The 26,341-nt window shown below is 38.1% G+C and overlaps 1 protein-coding gene across 9 annotated transcripts in view; it reads right to left on the bottom strand.

The window, feature by feature from the left end:
• Positions 1–26,341, bottom strand: part of ptpn13 (protein tyrosine phosphatase non-receptor type 13) — a 224,979-nt gene that overhangs the window by 103,147 nt on the left and 95,491 nt on the right. For all 9 annotated transcript variants that reach the window (XM_048534137.2, XM_048534197.2, XM_048534154.2 and 6 more), the window contains exons 9-18: positions 26,012–26,102; positions 23,558–23,777; positions 21,682–21,756; positions 20,032–20,206; positions 15,900–16,050; positions 13,731–13,869; positions 12,037–12,189; positions 7,948–8,130; positions 6,910–7,072; positions 4,072–4,504 (exon numbers count right to left, since the gene is read on the bottom strand). In XM_048534137.2, the coding sequence (XP_048390094.1) occupies positions 4,072–4,504; positions 6,910–7,072; positions 7,948–8,130; positions 12,037–12,189; positions 13,731–13,869; positions 15,900–16,050; positions 20,032–20,206; positions 21,682–21,756; positions 23,558–23,777; positions 26,012–26,102 (1,783 nt within the window). The remainder of the gene's footprint in view (positions 1–4,071; positions 4,505–6,909; positions 7,073–7,947; positions 8,131–12,036; positions 12,190–13,730; positions 13,870–15,899; positions 16,051–20,031; positions 20,207–21,681; positions 21,757–23,557; positions 23,778–26,011; positions 26,103–26,341) is intronic.

Raw genomic sequence — 26,341 nt, 5'->3', positions numbered from 1 at the left:
TGGTCTCCGGCTGTGTTGTAACCATTCTGATTGTTCTCTTATTCTGTGAGAAAGAGAAGCTGCTTGAATAGATAGAATTGGATAAATACTTGAAGGAGAAAGTACTTGCAGGGATATGTAGAAAGAGTGGGGGAGTAGGACTATATAGATTATTCTTCAAACAATCTAATATGGTTTCAAATGCCAAGGTCATTTTCTGTGCTGTACTGTTCTTTGACACTATCTGGGATTGATTTTCAACCCTCGCTATTTTTGTAGCTGTGTCGGCAGATAAGCAAGCTTTCCATCACTTAAACTTTTCAGAAAGACAGGGTACCGGATGGGCATGGGGCGGGGGGGGGGGGGGGGGGGGGGAGTGCGTGGGGAGATAGCTAGCACGTCTGCCTTGTCTTTGTTTAGCTGCTGTCTGCATGCAATCACATGGGGAATGGAAAAGCGACAGAGCATGTAACCAGTGCACAGTTCCAGTTATAACGTCAGGGACCACATTCTATCGACAAAATCTCATTCACATTCTTCTTTTCATGGTCTCTGCCCAAAGGCAGGTCCTGGGCAGTTACTTGCCCAAACATGGCTAAGTGCCAATGTTTTATTTTACTAAGTAAGGAAGTAGGCTCTCTCTCTATCTCAGAGCTTGCAAAATCCAAACTGTTAATCTGAGCCGCATTCTAGCTATCTGGCCAAAAGAAATAACTGGACTGTAGAGTCTGGGATACCACAAATTTACACAGAGAAATTATTTCCTATTTTAATTTGAAAATAAGATGACACTGTATGAGTGACTATACAATGGCATTCACTTTCGAATGTTGTCAAAGAGGAGATAATAGAGGCGCTGACCACAACATTCCAAGAGTAACCAGATACAGAAGGTGTGCCAGAGGATTTTAAAAAGGGAAGAAATGGATAAAGTAGGCAGCAAAAGGATAACTAGCCTAACATCAGAAGTGGTTAAGCCTTTAGAGGCCACAGACTTGAGAAAATGGGCTTAAGAAAAGTTAAGAACAGATGAATATGAAATTTCTTTCTGAAATATTGGCACTTCATGCACCCATTGCCATTTATGACTGCATGTCTGGTTGTGAGCAAAGGTCTGCCATCAAGTGGTGAAACACTTCATTAAAACTTTTAAATTGTCTAATCCCTAAGATGAGAGAATTAACTTAAAAGGTGAAATCAAGTAGATCAAGCATATATTTTGTTGAATTTAGAACATTTGCGAATTTTTAGATTCCTCTATTCCAGACCTGTGGTTGGCTGCTCAGTTCTTCAGAATATTCAAGAAAAAGATTAATATTTTTAGTAACTAAGGAAATTAATGGAGAAAGTAAGAGAAAGTGAAGTGGAGCCATAAGATCTGCCTTGACTTTAGTAAAAAGTGGAGTTGGTTCAAAGGGCTTACTTTTGCTTTTTTTCCCCCAAGTTACCTTCCAGCCCGACGCCTTTTCTCGCTCTCTCACTCCCGCAGTGGCCTCATTATGCGCCCTCCTGCAATGCAGGTCACCCCACAATTTGGTGCTAAACCAATACACATCAGTATAGAGACAAGGGTAACATGACCTGTAAAAGACCTATGCAAATTGCCATCTATAGGTTATATGCTTAGTTATCTGTGTTTAGTAACAAGCTTCACCTAATGAAGTACACAAGTAACCTGATGCGTAATTTGTTAAATTTACTTAACATTATAAAGTGGTCCATTGCACTAATTAAGTTCCCAGAGTCTGGTTAGCAGCCTGTGCAAAAATTTGCATTTTCCCAATTTACAAAAGGTTCTAAGTAGACGGCATCACTCCTAACTACGTAAATCTGTAACCCTTTAGAAAGTTTATTTTTCAAATGACCTCAATGGCATAAAGAAGCTTCACAGAAAATTTACAGAATTCAGAGCTAAAATAAAGGCCATTATCTATCTGCAAATTTCAGAAAAACTGGGATTATGTTTGTTATAGTAGAATAAGTAAACAGAATGTCTGACAGGGTATTCAAAATCATGAAGTATTTTCCTTAGTAATTTACAAAGTCTTAAAGGTTCTGATATAGATTGACTAGTCAATGCCAAGTCTAAGCAGCAAAGATTACAGAAATTGAGAAATTTGGGATCTTGAAAATTCTTGCCTGACAATAGTTTCGGAATTATTGTTTTCTGCTTTGAGCCCGGAGGCAGATGTGACGGCTCCAGGTGATTGATTAGAGAAGCAACTGACAATAGTAAAATAACTACGCTGTAAGTCCTGAAAGTAAATTAAAATCTCCCATTTCAATTATCTGATTAAACGTGGTAAGGCTTGGCTCTGGAAGATGAAAAATTATGAGATGTGCAAGTCATTATGCAGGCAAGCCCCAATGACTTCAGCATAACAAATCAAGACTCAGGAGAATTTCACAGCATACAAAGCATTTATAAAAGATTCAGGTTATACAGGGGATACATAAAAGATTAAGGATAGACATGTGCAGAAGTGATTTTAAAAAGTGAACATTTTAGCAAGGGAGATTTTCTTGGGGTAGGGGAATGGGTCTGAGTGGGATGCTGTTTGGAGGGGCGATGTAGACTTGTTGGGCCAAATGGCTTGTTTTCACAGTAAAGTGATTCTATGATTCTATGATCTATGGTAGACTTGAAAGTATTATGTATAGAGCTAAGAGACTGCAGGACTGTTTGGTAAGTACTATGACAACGTGATGCAAGCCGTCAATCAGAAAGAAGCACCCTATCTATTGGATTACAACATCTTCTCAGATGAAAGACTACCTTTTTTTGTTGTTTACTGGCCTTATTTGCTTCAGGAGTAAGGGAGATAATGTACACTTCCTTTTTTGGTGCCTACTCTGAGACTGTGACACATAGTTCCAGTCTCCTCAATCATGGGAAACATCTTTCCAGTATTTATCTGGTCAAGCCTCTTAAGAATTCTAAATGTTTCAATTACAGCACTTTTCATTCTTCTAAATGCATTCTTCATTAACATATTTATAGACACATCTAGAGAAATTATATACAAGCACATATTTTTTGTGTGCAATTAATGTTGGAGTAACCAGAGACTCTTCTGGAATACTCTGCCCAGTTCTGTACGCCCAGTTATAGGAAGGATATCATCAAGCTGAAGAGGATTCAGAAGAGATTTACCAGGATGTTGTCAGGTATGGAAGGTTTGAGTTTTAAAGAAAAGTTGGATAGGCTGGGACTTTGTTTTTCCCTGGAATGTAGGAGGTTGAGAGTCAACCTGATAGAAGTCTGTGAAATAATGAGGTTAATGGTAGTTGTCTTTTGCCCAGGACAGGGGATTTCAAGACTAGGGGGCACATTTTTAAGGTGACAGGAGAGAGATTTTAAAAAAAGACATAAGAGGAAAAGTTTTTACACAGGGGGTGGTTTGCGTGTGGAAAGTACTTTCTGAGGAAGTGGTGGATGTGGGCACAATTACATATAAAAGACATTTGGATAAGTACATGAATAGGAAAGGTTGGGAGAGATATGGGCCAGGAGCAGGCAGGTGGGACTAGTTTAGTTTGGGATTATGTTCAGCATGGACTGGTTGTACTGAAGGGTCTACTTCTGCGCTGTATGACTCTATAAGCAACATGTGCACTTTTGTCAGCAGAGACCTCAGTGAACTCATTTAAAGTATTTAACACTGATGAGACAGGTAATTATTTTTCTTACTGAACTCCTAGATAATTTCAGTGACATCATCATGGTGTTTGTTTAGAATATTAAAATTTGCATAACATTTGAATAGAGGATTTAACAACAAGAGCAATGCATTCTCCATAGATAAACAAAAATGATAATGCTCTCTTTGTCTTGGTTTTCATTTCTTCCTTAATGCTCTAAAGCAACACAGCTAAGTCTTTTTCTCTGTTATTGTATTGCTTATATACAACTTTACTTTTTATTGTGCTTGAAGACATTACAGAAGGGCACTCTTGGACCAACAATTTTGGAATTTCAGACCTTTGGGAAAGTGGCCTTGACCATTTGTTTCCCATATCACAAACCAATATCATAGTTAAACACATTCCATATATACATAAAGATAACTCACAAGAGGTAGAAGAACATACCTGTTTTTGATTCGTCGCTCACCTCCCACCATGGACTCAGTGTCTGATCGATGGCATGGGTGTTTTACTTTGCGCTCAGTGTCCCCTTCCAGCAGGTTTGAAGAACGAAACAAATGGTAGCTAAAGTTGGGTGCACTTCTTCGTTTTGACTCAGAAACTTGTCTAAGATCATAGGAAGATTTGCTGAGGATTGGAGGGCGTTGGTCCCACAAAGTACAATATATCTTGTCTTTCGAGATGTCGTACAAGGGCTGGTTCAATGCTGCTTCTGACCTGGACATGCGTTTTAGGAGTTCAGAACGCATTAACTGAGATTGATCAGTTAATCTGCTGTGTGCACTGGCAGCAAGACTAATACTACTATTCACCCTGCCCATGGAGAATAAACCTGCAGAATCTCCATTGTAGTTCAGGTTGCTGACAGATAAACTTTCTAAAGAGGTGTGGGTGGGGAAAGAAAAAGAATTCAGTAAGCACAGTGTTATTACTGCCTTCCTAAGCTCCTCTTTCTCTCAAAATGCAACTCTGCATTACAGTCAGTGAAACAAGTGAATTGGAAAAATCAAAGGCGATATTTCGAATGTTTTTTTTCCCCCTATGAGAAGGATTTAGGTTTTTAGTTCAGACTTGACATAAGGAGAATTGCAGTCATAAACATACATCTAGTCTCACTGGTATGTTGAAGCTGTGTCACATATTGCAATATTACACTAAAGCAGATGAAGTCAAATTCTTTTCTCAATGAGTTTTGTAATTTGATACCACGATGAATATTATTAGCAGCTTTATCAACAATCTATACACTTTTTAACTAAAGTTTCCAGGTATAGAAATTGCAGAGGCACTACCCATATTTTCTCAGTCTTCCTTGGAACCTGAGAAGTCCCAGAGGACTGGAAAATTGAAAAACATTACATGCTTGTTCATGAAGGACTGTAAGATTAACCCCAATAACTATAGGTCACTCAGCTTAAGCCTGAGGATGGGGAAATTTTGAGAAACGAATCATTCAATACAAGAAGGTCAAAGCTGTGGACTAAATATTCGTGAGTATGAGACTTTCTGAAAGGACAGGCAAGATGGAGAGGGTGGTGGGGTAGCATTATTAGTACTGGATAAAATAGGCACAATAACAAGAAATTACCTTGAATTCGAAAATACAGAAGAGATTAAATCAGGAGCAATGAAGGTGTGTAACAAATGCATAATTAATCATGGACGGTTTAATCATTCATGTAGATTGAGATAGTCAGATTGGCAGAGAAGGCATGAGGAAGAAATCAAGAGTGCAAACAGGTCAGTTTCTCAGATCAATATGTTGTGGGACCAACAAGGGATCAGACTATTTTTGTATTAGGTGATTAATAATGAGGCAGGTTTAGTAAATAAAAACCAAAAGAACTGCAGTTGCTGTAAATCAGATACAAAAACAGGAATTGCCGGAAAAGCTCAGCAGATCTGGCAGCATCCGTGGAGAGAAATCAGAGGTAATGCTTTGGGTCCAGTGACCCTTCCTCAGAACTAGAGAAAAGGTGCTTGGAAAACTAATGCAACTAAAGACCAATAGGTCCCCTGAACCTGATGGGATGCCCTCCCAGTGTATTAAATAAAGTAGATACAGAGATAATTGATGCACTGGTAGTAATCTTCCAGGAATCCTTAGATTCTGGAGAAGTCTCATTGATTGGAAAACTGCTAATCAAACACTTTTATAATAACAACGGAAAGACAAAAGAAATAGGAAACCATAGAACCGTTACGTTAAGATCTGTAGCTGGGTGAATGTTACAGTAACAGGACAGCATTTAGAAACATATGTAAACAAACAGTCAGGATGGCTTCATGAAGAGGAAATCATGCCTGACAAATTCACTAAAATTCTTTGAGGGTATATCAACAGAATGCATAATGGGGAAGCAATTTATGTAATATATTTGGGTTTTCAGAAGACACTTTAGAAAGTACCACACGCACTATTTAACAAGACAAGAGCCCATGGTGTTGAAGGTCGTATATTAGCATGGTTAGAGTAAAGGGGCTTTTTAGGTGTTGATGTGTTGCAGGAATCAGTGCCGAGTTCACCATTATTCAAAATGTACATACACCAAGTTTGTGGATTACACAAACAGATGTGGGAAGGCAAATAGTGAAGGTAACACAGTCTGCAGAGGGATTTAAACAGGTTAAGTGAGTGGGCAAAAACGTGGCAGATGGAATATAACGTGGAGAAATGTGAGGTAGGCAATTAGCCAGGAAAAGTAAAGGAGCTGAATATTATTTAAATGGTGAATAATTGTAGAAAGGTACAGAAGAGGGATTTGGGAGTCTTTATCCTTGAATCACAAAAGGCTAGCATCCAAGTTCAGCAGGTAACAGGAAAGGCAAATGGAATGATGGCCTTTATTTCAAAGGGTATAGACAATAAAAGTAGGGAGGTTTGGCTAAAACTACACAAAGCACTAGTCAGACCATAACTGGAATACTGTAAACAGTTTTGGGCCACTTATCGAAGGAAAGATATGCTGGCAATGGAGGCAGTCCAGAGAAAGTTTATTAGGTTAATATCACATATGGAGGGATTGTCCTGAATAGAGAGGTTGAGTAGATTGGGCCTGTATAAGTTATTGAACAGGAATCAGGATTGTAAATCGTACCAAGTACGATCTAAGTTATAACAGAATGGATAGATAGCAAGATAATTATAAGGAAATAATTTCCATCTCCATTTTAACATTCCACCCTCGCCTCATCCATTTGATTGCTAGCATTAAGAAATGTACTTCTTACCATGGAACAAGGGTCTACAAAATATACAGAAATCAAAAGGTATTGCCATACCAATTTCCTGCAAATCCTGATTGTTCTTTCGTGCTCTCATCTGCAGTTGGAATTTGTGCTGGGATGAAGCCAGGTGCAGGAGATACTGACAGGTCTTGCTGCTGTCTGTCTGAAACTGATGTTTTATTCCATCTGAAGTGTTCTGTAATGTAATCTTCTTTCTCTGTATCAAACAAGATACAATATAGAGCTTGGAATAAACATAAATGATGCACTGGATCGAGCAGAAACTGATAACAGTACAAGGTAAATCTAACTTTAGTTCAATGCAAAACCGCTTTATGCAGAAATGTTTAAAGCTTATAATATTTACCAATTATGAAATGCCAGCAGGTTTCTTATCAAGTTTACACAGTCTTGATCATTTATATGTTTAAACTAAATATGTAATTTAAATCAGATAATTTTACACTTGTTCCTTCCCCAATTCAGTTTTCCCACCCAAAGAAGACAAAAATGCTTTGAAACGCTTGCTTCCAAATAATTACAGGCTAACTTGAAAAAAAAAATTCTCATTTGCTGTCAGATAGTTGGGACACATTAGTATAAGTAATTGTGATCATGGTAAATAAGGAAAATAACAGATAAGTCAAGGATCACTCTTACTTAAAGAAAGCGCAGGAAGGAAGCAAATTTATAAAGCTGCTGACGGATTTTGATGTCTTGCAAATAGAATGACGTAACACAGAGAAACTAAGTGGAGAATCTAAGAGGCAGTCTATTCATAAATGACAACCCCAGTGCTTGAGTTAAAGTGCTGCACCATTTAATTATCGCCTGATTATTTTCACTTTTTTTAAAACATTTTAATCAAAAAACTACTTCTTCCCGCAACTTAAAAAGCATGCACATGATAGGACTTAAAATATTTTTCATTTACATGTATAGATCCCTGTCTAAGAGTTTTCAATCTTTAGAAGAAAAACTGACTATATATTTGAAGCTTAATTTACAAAACAAATACTACAAAGCCAGATTTAAATGTCTAAAGCACTAAAAACATTAAATAATATTGCGCTACAGCTGAAAGGTACTTACAGTGAATGCAATTTTTTTGGTATCTCTCCATGGAAACCGAAGGACTACTGTTCTGAGCCCATTCTGAATCTCATAAACAATTACACCTTTGGAACAAATACCCAGATTGATTCCGGTTAACGATTTCTTTTCTGGAAGAACCCGATAGAACAGCACCCCATACTCAGGCAGTTTTTGGCATATCTGAAAGCCAAATTAAATGAAAAAAAAGATAAATATATACACAATGCAAAAAAAGATATCTTGCCATTTTGAGAGTAAGTAACAAATACAGAATGCTGATGAAAACTCATTCATCTAAGTCATCAGTGCCAAAGCACAACCTTAAACCTTTACTGAAGTATCTCTGGTCAACAATGGTCATCTTCACTCAATGTTCAGTCTTGTACAGACGGCTGTCAGAATGGTCACTAACACACTCAGAGACAACTGTTAGGGTACATACTAGCTAACATGAACTTGTTTTGTACGTGCATGTTTGTTTCACTGCTCTGATTGAAGCTCTAAAAAGACAATCAACATTACCGTTGCAAAATATAGGAGAACTGAACAGTGGAACACAAGAGAAATCCTTTGGGAACCTGCATCCTTTTTACCTAATTACTTATAAGATTTGCATGCACCATGACTTTTAAAGATAATCTGCTTTGCAGTTCCTACAGCCAAAGTGAAGTACCCATAATTGCCCACATTACACTCCGTCTTGTTGCCCACTCAACTTCTCTAGATGCCTTTACAACATTTTTGTCTTCCGCTTACAAGCTTATGTTCCCACCACATTTAATGTCATTAGAATTCTTGGATACATTACACTGGGTTTCTAAGTCATCAGCATAGTTTGTAAATAGCTAAAGCCCTAGCACTGACTCTTGGAGCACTCCACTAGTCACCACTATGCTTAGCTTCCTACTCATTAATCAACCCTCAACTGACACTAATAAATGACCTCCAGCTCCAGGAGCCCTTATCCTGCCTGACAACATTTTGTACGACACCTCATTGAAAGCTTTTCGGAAATCAAGGTATACTACACCAACTGGCTTCCCTTTACCTACCTTACTAAATATATCCTCAACAACCTTTTAAACTTATCAAACATTATTTTCCTTTTGTAATATCACATTGACTTTGTCTGACTATACTATGTCAATATAAAAAAAGTGATACTAGGAGGTCTGAAAAAGCATTAGGTAGACAAGTCCCCAGGAACTGATGAGATCTATTCCAGAGTACAGAGAGGCAAGGGAAGAATTTGCTGGGGCCCTGCACAAAATCTTTGTATCCTCTTTAGTCACAGGAGAGGTCCTAGAGGATAGGAGAATAGCCAATGATGTTTCTTTGTTTGAGGGGGGCAACAGGGATAATCCAGGAAACTACTGGTCAGTAAGCCTTATAATCAGTGATGGGGAAATTATTGGAGAAGATTCTTAAAGACAGGATTTACTCATGTTTGAAAAAATATGGAATTACAAGTAACAGGCAGCATAGCTTTGTATGGGGGAGGTTATGTCTCACGAACTTGATTGAGTTTTTACAGAAAATGACTATTTTGATTGTCAATGATTGATGAAGGCACGGTGGTAGACGTTGCATACGTGGACTTTAGCAAGGTCTTTGACAAGGTCCCGCATAACAGACTAATCAAGAAAGTCACATGGGATTCAGCGAGCTGGTAAGAGGATACAAAACTGACTTAGAAAGAAAGTAGTGGTGGAATGGTGTTTATCTGACTGAAGCCCTGTGGTCAGTGGTGTTCCACAAGTGATCAGCGCTAGGACCTCTGTTGTTTGCAGTATACATGTATTTAATTATTTGAAGGAGAATGCAGGTGGTCTGTTTAGTAGGCTTGCGAATGAACAAAGAATGGGAGAGCCGCAAGCAGGATACAGCTATGCTAGAGACTTGGGAGAAGAATGGCAGATGGAATTTAATTCGGGCAAATGCGAGGTGATGTATTTTGGAAAGTCTAATGCAATAAGGAAGTATACAGTAAATAACAAAACCCTTCAAGGCATTAACAAATAGAGGGATCTAGGGGTACAGGTCAACAGTACCCTGAAAACAGCAACATGAGTGGAGAAGGTGGTGAAGAAAGTGCATGGCATCTTTACCTTCATTGGTCAGGCAACTGAGTATAAAAATTGGCAAGGCATATTGCAGATGCACAGAACTTCTATCTGGCCACATTTGGAATATCGTATACACTTTTATACACCATCAGAAGGATATGGAGCCTTTGCAGAAAGGGTTTACCCAGATGTTTCCAGGTTTGGAAAGTATTAGCAATGAAGAGAGATTGGATAAACTTGGTTTGTTTTCACTTGAACATCAGAGGTTGAGGGGCAGCCTGATAGAAGTTTAGAATATTATGAGAGGCACAGATAGAATTGACAGACACGGTCTTCGTCCCAGGGTAGAAATGTCAATTACTGGTGGACATAGCTTTTAAGGTGAAAAGGGAGAAAGTTTAAAGATGTGAGAGACAAGTTTCTTTTTTTACACAAAGGTGGCAGGTGGCCAGAACATGCTGTCAGAGGAGGTGATAGAAGCAGATACGATAGCACTGTTTAAGAAGCACCTTGACAGACACATGAATAGGCAGGGAAGAGAGAGATATTAGCTGTGTAGCGACAACAGGTTTTTAGTTTAGAAAGGTGTCACATGACTGCACAGGCTTGGGGGTTAAACAACCTGTTCCTGTGCTCTGCTGCATTTTTTGCTCTATGTCCTATGATTTTCAATGCACATTGTTAAAACTTACTTATAAATAGATCCTAGCACTTTCATGATGATTCTTTTTAGCCTAACTTGCCTGTAAGGTGCTTTTTTTTTCTTTTCTGCCAATTTTATCCTAAACATTTGCTAATTTCCAATGAGCTGGGTCCAATCTAGAATCTAGGTAGTTTTGGAAATTCATAGGCAGGGGACTGAACACCTTTGCAGCTACTTCCTTCTTTTTATTAAATACAGTTGTAAAAGTTCTTACAATCTGCTTTTAAACTCCTGGCTAGTTTGCTGTCATATTCTATTTTCATCCTCTAATAACTATTTGGTAGCTCTTCACTGGTTTCTAAAACACTCACAAACCTTAGATTGCAACCATGCCTTGCAACATTACAAATCTCTTATTCTGTCTAGTACTATCTTAAATGTACTGACTGAATTAATGATTACTTTATAATTTTAGTGGAATTGCCAACTTAAATGTTTCCCACTGTTTATTTATGCCCACGTCTTTTAATCTATATACCAAAGCAATCTATTGTCAGCTCACTCCCAATACTTTTGCAAATGGTTATGTATAAGCTTGTGATAGGAATATATCATTTTCAAACCTGGAATTTAATTGTATTATGATCACTAATATGCCAAGAGGGAAACCGTCATTATCAATCATTTCTTGTTGTGCGTATACAAAGGACAGGTAACCAACTGTACTATTCCATAAATTTATCCAAAGTTATAAAGGAATCCAAAATTCATCTTTTGCATTATACAAAAGCCTCAAGAAATTACAAGCCAATGAGCTGCATACATGCAAGTGTTTGGCTTTCCCCTATTTGCAAGACGCAGAGTGAAAAGCATCACTGCATCTTCGAATTAATGCACGCTCGGGAGCGCTCCAGATACTGCAGGGTTTAGTTTGATGTGCATGGTGATAAGACAATCAGTTACTGACACTCAATGAATACTTCTCCTTCAATGTAAAGAAACAGTACAAGTAAATTGGCTGATGATACTGAGCTGGAGGAGGAAAACAAGTAACATTCCTAGCTTCTAGAGTTCACTGTTGAATTCTTTGAATTCTCAAATGAATGCACATTGTTTACTGAATAACCTTAAGAAAGAAATTACAACTGAATTAACAGTTTGATTTTATTCAACTGGTAAAACACATATGGAATGACCCACTAATGTTGTTTATTTTTATTGCTACCATCAGCACAATTGTACATAAAAAATGTAAAATATTATTTGCTCCACCCACTAGCTGAATTGACTGCTAGATTTTAGGGGAAAAATTGTTTTTTCCAACAACAATCAAGAAAATGGTATTACTGTTCCCCGACTGCCATTAAGATGGATTACCTTTAGAAATTCAAGTTCAAATTCCATTTCCGTTGCTCCACAGTATGTGCTGTGCAGTTTGGGCAGCTCCTCCCTCACATAAGATTCATCCAAAGACTCCATCACTCCAATTGGTAAATAATGTTCAATTCTGTAATAACTCATCCCATGAAACTATAAACGGAAGTAAAACACATTAAATATTTTTCTGCTAGAGCACAGTATTGATTTAGTACAGTTTATTTCTGGAAGGAACACATGGATGTGTTTTGTTGCACAACTGAAGGAAATTTTGGTAAATTTTCTAGGGTACAAGCCCTGAATGAAAGAAATATATTTATAGATCATAAAATCTCTGTTCCTTTTGCACAAGTGCCTCTCCTAACTTCCATAATTAACAAATGTTTTAGCTGATGCTTGATTCAGACCAGGAACTCTCAGATACCTGCCTTCTTTGCACAATTGTTATATTTACAACGAGTGACTTTTTTTTAGTTCAAATCCTAGCACGATGAGATTCAGAGATTCTGTTCCTGGGTCTAACTCCAAGGCCTTTGATACGTGCTTCAGATTTTCTTTATCCTGGTTTTCAATTTGCTAGCTGGAATGGAGAGTGAATGAACTTCACATTGTCAGTCTCAAATGTTTTATGTGTGCACACCCAGCTTTCATTCCTGGTTGACAATTTACTGGAAGACCAGTGGAGTGAGGTTTCTACTATCCCCATGCATGACATACAGGTTAATCAATCAACCGGGGGGGGGGGGATGGAATTTTGAGGTGAAATTGGCAGGGAGCAGCCTCTGTGGCTTCTCTAATCTGTAACTACGGAGGCGGAGTCTCATTGTGATAACTAGCAGGAACTTTCAGCTCACACCACAGGCAAATTCACAAGCAGAGCTTCTCCTGCCATTTTCATGGGATTGTGCAAACACATAGGCTTTATGGTGAAAGTTTAATGTGTGAGTGTTACTAATTAAGTATTGAAGTTTACTCCCCTCCTGTTTTATTTTGGAGCCCCAAACAACTCTCATACCTCACATAAAGGCGTTAAAATGAGATAATCCCGAGAAAAGGTTTCGGAAACTTTGTTTCAAATTAACAAACTCCCTTAAACCTCAATTATGTCAACTCGTTATTTTGATAACTTGCTGATTTCACTTCCTGTTTTACCACCTGTGAGGATTCTTCTGATTAATTAGTTGCTGCCCTGGTTACTGTTTGGATGTTGACAGATGACACAGAGTCCCTACAGGAAGTCTCAGGTTTAAACACTAAAATTCAAAATGCTGGAAGAATTTGAACTCTAGATTACTGCTAAAACTTTGCAGGCAGCTATTAGAAATGAACAGTGAGCTCTGCTCCTACAACGCTGATTACAAAATACAAGCCATTACCATGTTTGGTCTTTTGAATTTTCAATATAACGAAGATGTGTAGAGGGCAATTTTCACATACTCACCTGGTGGCATCAGCTGAAATGCTGGTTTTGCTCTCAATTCAAACACACAGATCACAACCAAGCTAAAAATCCAGCATTCCATCTGATCCAGTCAGTTTCCTACCCTGCATCCTTCATTAAAATTGCACTTGTAAAGTTTTAAAAGCCACAAGTTGGGAGACAATGCATTTTGAAGCAAAAGCAAAACATTCTGGTTCTGGGTGTAGTTGCAGCTTATTCAGGACACTCCTATGAACAGTAGATTGATGCAGACCTCTGGTTGGTAGTCTCCGAATTCAGCCTGAAGGGCTAACGAAGCAAGTAGCATGGCCGTTTCATCACTGCAGTGCAACCTCTCTTCCAATATATCCCTTCTCAACTGCAAATAGTATTGATGCCTGGTCAGTGTGTGTCTTCAAAAAACAAATTAGGAAAAATGTGAATAAGTCTTACATTTTCTTGCGATAACAAACAATAAAAATTATCATAAAATATTAGTTCTGTGATTTTTTTGGTTCCAAAATTAAGGGCAGCAGAATTGAGGTACACTATAAATCAAGTTTGGAATCCATCACAGATAGTATGAAAGTTCCCTTTCCTGGATAAATAAAAAAAGGCCTATATGAAACTAATTTGGGTAGTCTTCTTTCCAACTTCTACCAGTGCGCAAAGCTGCTATTATTTTAAATAAAATGCCATGTAATTATGCGTAAGAATGTATGCCGTAAATATAGTCAAAGGGACCCAATGATTATAGTGATCGAGTAGTGCAATTGGTTAGAAACCATCCTCCAATTTCAACCCAGACATATGGAATGAAAGTCTTCCCTTTCTGAAGAATGTAAGGTTCCTATCTGCAATGCTGTAATCTATCACGGTGGGATTACACAAAACAGAACTGCTCAGAAGTCAGCGCTATATTAACAAGCTTTGATGGGAACATCATGAGGAAGGTCCTTTGGATTTATCAAAAAAAAACCATCAGTGCTATGCCATATCTGGGATAGATTTAGGAAAATTTTTCTTATTCTTTACATAGTTGTTTCCAATCTGAAAGTGCAAAAAGTGGAAAGCAAATTTCCTGCATTACATTTTGACGAGCACAAGTAAAGAACAAATTAAAAACTTATACAGATATCAAACGAGTTTTACTTTAGGGGTTAGGTGCTGTGAGTGAGGATTTTATTGCTCTTATAACTGCGGACTGAATATTATAGTGCCACTAAATAAATCCTGCAGGCTTCATTTTTTCTGAACGTTGCATTACTTATAGTTCTCTCGATATCAAAATGTTTCACCGAACAGCAGGAGTTGCAAAGGACACAATGGAAAAGCTGTAACTGTGGTCTCCAGATTTGGGAGTCACGTTTCTTGAAATTTTCTCATCTTAAAACTAATTATTTTTAACCTGAAGTTAACATAGATCACTGCAATAACAGATAAAACGAGAATTGAAGTTAAGCTATTGGTAGTAAATCAGGCAAAACTATCCATTTAGAATGTACAAAAACAGTAAACGCAAATAACAATACAATATTAAGCATTTCAGTGTAAAACATCTAAATTCAAGATTTTATATTTTCTTCCCAAAGGACTAATAGTTTCACTCCATATGCAAGATTTAAATTTGGGAGGTGGGGTGGAGATGAGAAGTGATTCTAAATGTGTCAATTTATTCAACTGATTAATTATGGAGCGTACAGAATAAAAAAGAGACCAGGAGAACCAATACATCTGTGTGAGATCTTTGAATAAGCTTTTCCCAATTGTTTATTCTTTTCCCAGTCTTCCAAACGTTATCCCTGTCAAGTATTTATTCAATTCTCCCGCACAATTCATTCTTGAATTTGGTTCCATCAGGTTTTCATGAGTACATTGCATATTCTGCATAATTTTCTTTCCCAATGTCAATTTTAGTTCAAATAAGACCCACTGTCTTAAAATCTGTGCCCTCTGCTTATTAACCCTTTTGCCGTCGGAAGCAACTTTCCTTACTAACTTTAGATTTTGAATTATTCTTTAGTTAATCATAGCAGTGTCTTTATCTTGCAGACAGAATCATCCCTAGGGTAGGGTGAATTGGGGTGACTACCTGAATACTGCAGTGTCTTGAAACTTGCCCTGGAATGTGCCCAGATCACCCGAGAGTTCCCCACAAGCACTGCCTATCGAGGAAATGTTGCCTGTGAACAGAAGTACAAGAATCTCTCTTGCGCCTGCAGCTGGCTCAGCAAATGGAGAGACAAGCACCTCGTGAACATGTAGTGTAGTGTTCTCAGGAAAAAAGGGCCTGTACAGTGTGATTTGCCCTTTGGGAAGTACACACAGTTTCACATACTCCAGAGGAAGGGAATGCATAGAGTGTGATTTTCTCCAGGCCCCACAACCCTCTCGGGATAGCTCTGCCCACAGATAAGATTTACCATCTAAGAGAAGTACTCACTGGATTAAGCCAACATCTTCGACAAAAAATTTTACTCTGAGAAATAGGATGAAATTTACGGTAATTCTGTTTTTTTTCTTTGCCTCTTTCCATCCCTCTGGAGCCACTTTGGACAACTTACAGTCAGGAGCAACAAAAAAGAATTCATTCTCTATAAAACAAAACATCTTAGCTTAGGAAATAGTTCCACATACTTTTTATTGGCACATTTGCTATGTCTGAAACTGTTTTTGACATTAACATTTTACACTTATAGGGGAATTTGAACATGGATAAAGCATGTCACCGGATACAACGAGCTGCAAATGGAGTCTAGAGGATGGAGACTAGGTGACTGAGGCGATAGCCAGCAAAGGAGAGACTGGGGAGACATGCATTGGTGACACATAGAAGCCAGAATTTAAGGAACTGAAAGCCCAGACAGGAACAAAGTTGGAAGGCTAAAGCAGCTTGCAGTAGAAGTATAAGGCCACAAAAGTATTTAAAGCAGAGTAGATCTTAACTCAGAATTATAGCAGTTTGGGGCTAACATTGATCACCAAGGGCAGGAGCGAGTTAAGTGAGAATTTGTGGAAATCAGTTACAGGCAGCAGAAATTTTGATCTGTCGAAATTTCTGGAGGTTGGCAGGTGGGAAGCTGGCCTAGAGAATACCAGAATAATTGAATCTGGAGATGGAAAAGGCATGGCCGAGGGCTAAAGCAGCAATGAACTGAGGCAGAGATAAAGGGTGGATGGCTTACAAAGCAGCAAGCAGGCAATCTTTGCAACGAAGAGTACATGGGACTAGCACCGCAACAAGTTTTGAAATAGTTTTGATCAGCCTGAGGCATTACCAGGGAAGAAAATGGAAGTTGTAGTTGCAGCAGAGACTGTGAGTCAAATATTAAAGGTTAAGGCTTCGGGTCTTTCCAAATTTTTAACTGGAAGATTTTTGTGAGTTTGTCAGCATACATTTGGAAGCTGACCTTATGCAGGTAGATAATGTCACCAAAACCTACCAACACAATGCAGAAGGGACCACAACCAGCTCTATAGTACAAACTGGAGGAAGGTGTATCATGGAAAGAGAAGCTACTGTTGGAGATGTTTTAACTACAACTAAATAAGTAGGAGTGAAATGAAGCAAGGAGAATCTCGACAAAGGAAGAAAAACATTTGAGGAGGAGCAGACACACACTCAGGAGGGGTAACACACCACAGCCAAGAGAATGTAATTTATGACTGTGGTTAAGACTACTTCAGTATTGTGGCAGGGTTGGAATCATAGCTGGACTGGTTCAAAAAAGTTAAAAATCGTCCTTTGCCCATTTCCCACAACGCTAACATATATAATTAATTTTACTTTACAAGACAACAAATATGTTTAGACAATGATCATAGACATTTCTATCTACAGTACAGACTAAAGAAACTATTTTTTGTTGTTTTGTCTTTTGAGATGTACTGTAATAACGCATCACAGTCCTAAAATGAGGAATGAACCAATTACTTGAAAAATGGGGAGATTTCCCAGAGTGAAGTAAAATATTCCATAGCGCTGTATCAGCAGCACATCCCCTCCCTGCGCACTTCAAGGAAAGCAGGAGAAACATCCAATATACACATTAAACTACATCCTAATCATAAAGAGAAGGAAAAGTCTAATGATGAGAACCTTGGTTAAGAATTAAGTATAAAGAAAATGGTTAATATTGGTCAGAACCAGGTCTGTGATGTATATTGAGAGACATACAGGGACCAGCACTTGGTTTCTTTTGCGAACTTTTGATATCCTTGAAAACAGTATTGTTGATTTCAATAAGTCTTGTTTGTTATTAACACATATTTGAAAAAGAAAACCTCATTGACACCACACAGGTGAGCCCCCACTGTCTAATCCATGAGTTATAGCTTATTCAACCAGAAAACGATTCCTCTTGAGGCAAATGTGCTGCTCGGGAAAAAGAGAATTCTACTACAGCTTGTGTCTTTTTTTTAAGAATTAGCTATACTAGCAGTTTTCATCACCCACTAAGCTACTAAACTTTTTTCAAAACAGAAAAAGTTACATAAGTAGGCAATATAAAAGTGAGGTACTGGACAGAGCAAATGGCTTTAAAAGCCTGGAACCAATGCACGACGAGTTAAACAAATAAACTATTCAGACAAACCTTTGAATTGTTCCTAAAGAAGTTGCAATTAGCCACTTTACAAAGAGAAATAAGCCATTTAATTTCACATCTAATTTCAATAAAAAACACTACTTGTGCGCATTTTAGTTAAGCATGAGTTTAACTTATTCCTGGGTGGCACCATTACAAATTATACAGAATTACAGCTATCAGTTCTGTAACATTAATATATAGGGTTCCATTTTGATCTAAAAGAGGTTTCCTTTTTGTTCATTTTCCGCAGTCTATCTACATATGATTATACGATAAATATGCGACTATGAAGTAATTCCATTAATTTATGAGTTTCAATCCATTGAATTAAATTAATGGACAATGCATATGAACAGAAGTGTTTTATAAACTCTATAATCAAAATATTTGCTTATTTAATACATCACTACAAAGAGACACTATCAGAGGCAGTACTTTCAGCAAGCTACACTTCTTATCTATGAACACAAATGCTGCTGTCTGATAAAGCTATAAACTTAACTTTGAGCACAGGCTTAAAAATTGTTATTTAAAATATAAGCAAAAATCAGTAGCCCACAGACAAACTGTCATAGAATCATCATCATCGCAGAATCCCTATAATGTGGAAGCAGGCCAATCAGCCCGTCAAGTCCATGCCAATCCTCCGAAGAACATTCCACCTAGACCCACTCCCTTACCCTATCCCTGTAACCCTGCAATTACCATGGCTAACCCATGCAGACATGGGGAAAACGTGTAAAGCCTACGCAGACAGTCGCTCAAGACAGGAATCAAACCCAAGTCCCTAGTGCCGTGAGGCAGCAGTGCTAACCACTGAGCCACACATAGAGGAAAAATTTGCAAGGAAACTACAGAAAGGTGCAAAGATCATACAATATTAACATGGGGGCCATTAATTAACCGAATACAGATTGGTATCATAATCAACAAGAATAGAAGTGCATGAGTGTTCTCAGGCGGATTATCTACATCACAATCTCCAGTTCAACATGAAAGGAGGCTTTCCAGGTTCTGATTTGGGGAATGACACAAGGTGAGTGAATCAAGTGTCCGTAGAGGAACATATAGAAGATAGTACAACAAGAACTAGATTAGCTTCGGAAAAGGACAAGGAACATCATGTTGCTAAGTGGACACTGTTAGGAATTGAGCTGTGACACAGGAACAATTCATATTTTAAGAAAATGTGGGAAGGCTAACCTTCAATGGGATGAGAACAGATTTAGCCCATGTAGAACCAGGGCTAGCATGCAAAACTGTAAACGAATAATGGGCTGTATTTAAAACGGAGTTGGTTTAAGTACGATCAAGGTATTGATTGGGGGAAAAAGAAATCAGAACACCCTAGATAACAAAGCAATAGCAATGTGAAGCCACAAATGGATGCATATAAAATAAAATCAGGTGGTTAATACAACTGAGAATCAGAGAGGTATTGAATTTGAGGAATACTTTACCATGGAGAACTATAGGGGTTGGGACATTTATCATATTAAAGGCTGAGAAAGGCATATCTTTAACCAATAAGTGAATCAGGGGTTATGGGGAAAAAAAGCAGGGAAGTAGAGTTGAGGATTATCAGCCACGATCTCACTGAATGATGGAGCAGGCTCGATGGGCTGAATGGTCTATTTCATCACCTGTGTGAATGGTCTTAACTGGATAATCAACTGAAGAGAAAATGTTGCAGAGGTGTGGGGAAACAGAACAGACGCAATGGGACAAATTGTCTTCTGTGCTTTAACAGTTCCATATGTACTACAATACCTTACTTACTTTTATATACAACAATTTATTTTGTACTGAAGAAAAACTTAATGTCTGTCCCCCATAACTTAACATCTTGCTGACGCAGAACATGTATTGAAAAAACATTATGTATTGAAAGAATTGTCACACTAATACTCAAACCTCTTTGCTATGAATATCAAGCTCACAAATACAATAATGGCATAGCACAACGTTCAATAGTCATCCACTGACCTTTTAAATATGCCAAGGAAAAGAAATGATGTTCCACCAGGCCAATGTGAGCAACCACCATATCAAATACATCCTTGCATGTTGACTTGGTGTCACAGGTCAATTCCAAACATTGTCCACTTAGCAACATGATGTTTACTTTACGACGAATGTCCTCCCCTTTTCCATTCTTAGTCTGCAATAATTCATTAAGAATTACGTGCTTATTAATACACTGTCCATTTACCCAAATTCGAGCAAATATGTTCTAACATTTTTCAAAAAAATCCTAATTAATAAAATAAAGTCAGTCAGACATTAAAAAGGCAATACTCACACCCAACTGATATGCTTGTGTGAACGGATAAAAGGGACAGTCAAAAGAATCTTACAAAATGAACATATGCATAACACAACAACTAGATTTTCTGCAAGTTTTCTTTTTTTTCCTTCAAAGTATATTTAAGCAAATTTCTGGAGTGCCCGGATATATATCATCATATGATTTATGACCCGAGTCACTGGAAGCTAAACTGAGCATGTGTGTGGGGGTTTTTGGCGAAAAATTTGCAAGGAATAAATGGTGAATAGGCGTTACCTATTAGCAACAATTTTATCGGCTTCCATCTATCCATTTACTGCTAACCTTTAGCAGGATTATAGGAGCTCAGCTGGATTTTTCTTGCAATTTGTGGACAAGAAAAATCTGGGCAATTTCCACAGTGGTCAGGCAGATGGCTAGATCTACAGCAGAGAAACCCCACTGTCTTTGCTATGCTTACCTATTAACCAACTTAACACAATTAAATCAGAGGTAATGGGAACTGCAGATGCTAGAGAATCCAAGATAACAAAGTGTGGGGCTGGATGAACACAGCAGGTCAAGCAGTATTAGTGTGACAATTCTTTCAATATGTAATGTGGAAAAAGCAAACTTTTTCTGATGAAAGGTCTAGGCCCGAAACGTCAGCTTTTGTGCTCCTAAGATGCTGCTTGGCCTGCTGTGTTCATCCAGTCTCACATTTTATTGTCTTAAATGTCCAATTACTTCAGTTCTTCAAGTATCTGCTTCTCTTTCAAACATGACTTCCACCTGATAGCTCATTTTCAAGTTAAGAGTAACGATAGCCAAAAGAATACATAACTATTAAAAGCAACAGCAGCAGTTGACAGTACAATCCTTACTGCTTCCTGACTGACACATCAACACATCACTTTCAGTTCAATATATTCCAAGCCCTAAGGTGAGTGCTCAGCATTGGAAATATTGACACAGCACTGAATCCCCCAGATCCTCCACAATGGTGGAATTAGGTACTGCTCACCTGAGAGGACTTTTAGACAAGAGTGTACTCCTATCCCTTGCTCTTCCAATACCTTCAATTATCTGTTTCAGACCCTCTTAACACTCTTCTTCTACTTACTCCACCTATTCTTTCCCTTCTGTCTTCTCTCTTGACTTTCCCGCCCCTGCGCATCATCTTCCAGCTGTCCTGCCTGATCTACTGTACCTATGCTCCAGTGTCTACTTTGCTGAAGAATACTGAGCCTGATCTTGAATACCCCACATGCAAGACTATGGGTTAGTGTCCACATCTTTTTTTCAAAAATGAGTTCAATTTTGAACAAATTTATCCGATTGGTGGATAAAAGGTTTCCCAGTAATCTTACCAGAATTGAAGCAGGAAGCTCGAGTGTGACAGAAGGTTCACTAATCATTTTAACAAACTCGGGTCCAAAGAAGTTCTGAAGGTAAAAATAAAGAATGCCTCAATTATTTCTGTACCATGAAAGAATGGCAGGGGAGCAAATAATGGATCATCGACACAATCATTCTTCACAGATAATTCTTTGATGTGGCCACAGTTTTAGAAACTTCTTTCAGTAATTCATCATGTGCAGATTCTAAATCTTAAACCAGAAATGCATGACAACAAAGTAGCCTTTAAAATAGACTCAATCTTTTACCAACAATTTCTGTGAGTCGTGCTCAAGCTGAACAGCATAAGATGCACGAATGATTATTTGAAACCTGCTTTGAAAAATTAAATTTAATAATAATGTGATCAAAATTCAGTCACTAAACATGTTCATCCCAATTTAAATTACCTATCATTTGCCTATACATGGCTAATCCTCTAAGAGGAATCTGCTTCCTTTCAAATAGTTTGCTGTACAAAATGTATTGAAACGAATTAAGTCACCTCTGCCTTCTGCAGGTGGAACATCCATATGCCACTGGACCAAAAACCCACAAGACGTGATTTCAAATCCCACTATGGCCAGGAATTCAATAAAACTTGAAACTACAGGGCTCGTGCCATAATTTGAAAAAAAAAATCAGAAAAGCAATTGAATGGTACTAAAAAATTGATTCCCATGACTCCAGTCCTGGATGATGTGTCCTACTCCTGTCTGAAGTGATGTAATACTCCACCATTTTGTAAAACTAAATACTACTCAAGAACAGGATGGTGTAACAGGTAGCTGGTGAGCAACAATGTAGTCTGCCAAGAGGTCCTACCCGGCCTGACAAACCTTTGTTCAAACTAAAGGGAAGTGCAACTAAAGGATTTAGAGTGAGCTGCTCCTTCAAGCACAGTCCATTTCTCTCCTTCATTTGCTACTGATAGGTTCACTAGAGTAAAAGTCTGAGACTGGAAAAGTCAGGAGCAATGAAAAGTGAGTGGTTTCACTCAACCCAAAGCCTCTAACTGCAGCAGTAAATCTGTAAGGTATGGGCACTGTGAAGGTCATGGGGAGATGCCAGTGTAGGGACAAGGGAAATTAAATTCAGTGGGTGGGGAGGAGGAGAGTTAGGCCTATAGGTGCTGATGGCTGGTGTGTTAGATCTGACAGAAGGAAACTGACTGTACTGCTCCTCAGAGATATTAATGCCAGAGTCATTAATGCCAGAAATTCACCAAAGGTTGTTGGACAGCACATTCAAAACCCACTACCATCTAGAAGGACAAGGGTAGCAGACATGTGGGAACATCACCACCTGTAAGTTTCCCTCCAAGCTACTCACTATCCTGACTTGGAAATATTTTGCCTGGCTACTGTATCGTTGGATCAAAATCCTAGAACTACTTCCCCAATGGCAATGTGAGTTTATTTATAACATGTGGACTGCTGCGGTCCAAGAATGCAGCTCACCATTGCCTTCTCAAGGGCAGCGGGTGACGGGCAATAAATTCTGGCCAGCCAGCATCACTTCCAGGCCTGTGTGTGTGTGTGTGTGTGTGTGTGTGTGTGTGTGTGTGTGTGTGTGTGTGTGTGTGTGTGTGTGTGTGCGCGAGAGAGATAGATAGAGAGAGATAGAGAGAGATAGATAGAGAGAGAGATAGATAGAGAGAGAGATAGATAGAGAGAGAGATAGATAGAGAGAGAGATAGAGAGATAGATAGAGAGATAGATAGATAGAGAGAGAGAGAGGGAGGGGGGGGAGAGAGAGAGAGCGAGAGAGAGAGAGAGAGAGAGAGAGAGAGAGAGAGAGCGCGAGGGAGACAGGGAGCATGTGCTTCAAACTAAGCAATGTTCTCACCTTTAGCTTTCTCTGCGTCATGGATGTTTCCATTGCGACATCCCTTAAAGGATCCCTGGTTACATCTAACATGGATGCTTTGACCATGTCAGCTTGAAGAAGACCTGATGGGTACTGTTTTCGATTTAATCTGTTTTGCAGCTGCTTTAGTTCTTTGTCCTGCCGTTTCAGCATTAACTCCTGGCTTACAATATTCTCATCTGCTGAAATTTCATATAAGCTGCAGAATTACAGAAGGTCTAAATTAGTGCATTTTTGTTAATGCTTTAGCTAGTCACTTCGTTTTTTCCCCCCAGTTATAAATTAAAAATTTATTTCTCTTCGCCATGAGATTTATTTTGTCCCCATGTTGATCAAATGATAATTGTCTGGTAAAGTTGGCAATGCTGTCCTATAAGCAAGTCATGTATGAGCAACAGCACAAAATGACTCACTAATTTGTTTCCTCTGCTTTTGATCAGGGCAACCACTGATGTCCTGGCTTATCGTAGATAAAAATCATGATTCTCCAACACTCTGATGACTCAGTTTATTGCTTTTAACAGAACAGAATTCCAAAACAATTACAAATACGTGCAGTTTTGTCAGTCTACTGCTAACATTAATAACAAAATCAGAAATTGCTGAAGAAACTCCGCAGGTCTGGCAGCTTGTGTGGACAGAAAGCAGAGTTAATGCTTCAAGCCCAGTGACGTCCTTCTATATTGTTCTGAGGAAAGGGGGAAACAGATATCCAGTCAACTTAAGCAAATGGTTTAAAATACATCTCTGATAACGGTAATGACAATGAAAAAGCTTCACAACGCATTAAATTTAGAAAACTTAAAAGGAAGCAACATTTAAAAATAAAGTAGTATTCCGTGATCATCTGTAAGATTTTGCTTAATGTTTTCATTATTACATTTTCTGTGGAAACACCAACCTATAATAATCATTGTGGGTGTGGCAGTAATAAATCCTTTGTACTTAAAATACATATTCATGAAAACATGCAGGAAAAATTATAATACTTAAAAGCGCACATCGTTGCATCACAGATTTTTTTTAAATTAACGAAACTTTAGAACTTTAAATGATATATCACTCATGTTCTATGCTCGTTTTCTAAGACTACCAGGGTTAAAAACTGCATATGTATCTTCCAATTTTAACTTGAAGATTCAAAAAGGACAAACAAAAAATATGTTGTCCTTTCTGCCTTTTAGTTACAACTGTTCAGCTATGGTCAGGATTCTCAGTGGAATGCTCCAAAACATGGCCAGATTAAGAGATGATTGTTTCTCATGGGGCACATTTGCAATCAGCATTTCCTGGACCTAATGAAATAGCCATTCTCAAGTGGTAACCAACATATCTGTTTCATGATTTTTAAACACTCATTTCTAAATTCATTTTACGAGAATAGTGTATTCTTTCAAACAAATCATATGCCATTTTCTCTGTAACATCATACAGTGCATTTTTTTCCAATAAACTGGTCACATAAATTTTGCCTTATTGTACTAAAAATTTGCAATGACTTTCTATATTGATTAACCAGGAATCAGGATGATTTATTGAAAGTTTTAACTGTTCTCAAACTCTGCATGAGCAAGGTGATTCTGTGTTACTCCTTTTGTATATCAGGTGCCATAATTATTAACTCTGCGATTTCAGGACAAATAAAACAACAGTTCGAACTCTAGGAGCTTCACCCTTGCCTCAGATGATTAACTATTTTGGAGAGACTACCAAAAATCAATCTCACCAAGACTGGCAGATCAAGGGCTGTACCCTGGAAAGATGCACAAAACCATTTCCTTGAGCTGAACTGCACCGTTTTCTCAAATTTCTACCCCCATTTCAAAGATGAGTTTTTCCTAAATTTTACTCAAAGGTTTATAAATTCAGATAATCCACACCTACAGTGATGAAACTAATCTACACAGCAATCTTCCATTTTAAATGGCAATTTTAGGAACAGAAATCTTAACAAAAAAACAATTGGATGACAGAAGATAGGATAATGTTTTGTTATTTATTACCATATTTGTAGTTGGAATAAGTCCAGCAACTAACTTATACCATGCTACTAAATACTCCAGTTGCCTTAAATTGAAGCATTAAACTAGGCCTCCCAAATGTGTGTTGTGTACTCATTCACAACTGCTAAGACAAAAGCTAACATGTGGGAATTACTGCATTTAAGACACGCATCCAATGCAATCTTGGAGGAATGAGAAAGTAAATCACAGTGGGCAGAAAAAGAAACCTTCCAATGAATGAATGATAAAACCTCCATTTCTCGTACAACGGGAGCTCTCTCGGAAGAAAATGCAAAATAGTGAATAATCATACAAATGAGCACACGAGTCCTGTATACATTTTGTGACTGGAATGTGTAAGAAAGAATATTCCATGGTGTCAATAAATTTTAATGAATTTTAAAAATATAACTGTAAAAGTAAACAGTACCTAGAGGATCTCTTATTTGGAATGTAAGACTCTGCCACAAATTCATCTTCTGCTTGAGAACTGTACCTTCGAACATCATCATTTCTTTGGACTGTCAGCATGGAGAAACAGAATTAGCACTGATTATCTAGATACCACAAATTCTCATACATGAACATTTAGCAATCAAATAATTCAGTAAAATGTCTATCATTTAAATAGCATGATCAAGTAAAGTGCAACACTGCTGGGCCTGTGTTCATCTAGCCTCACATTTCATTATCTTGGATTCTCCAGCATCTGCAGTTCCCATTATCACTGAGACAGGAGGAGACCTGACCAGAAGCTTGG

Source organism: Stegostoma tigrinum, chromosome 1 (assembly GCF_030684315.1).
Source record: "Stegostoma tigrinum isolate sSteTig4 chromosome 1, sSteTig4.hap1, whole genome shotgun sequence".
Lineage (NCBI taxonomy): Eukaryota > Metazoa > Chordata > Chondrichthyes > Orectolobiformes > Stegostomatidae > Stegostoma > Stegostoma tigrinum.
The sequence above is the reverse complement of the archived record's forward strand: the minus strand, read 5'-3'. Positions and strand labels throughout refer to the sequence as shown.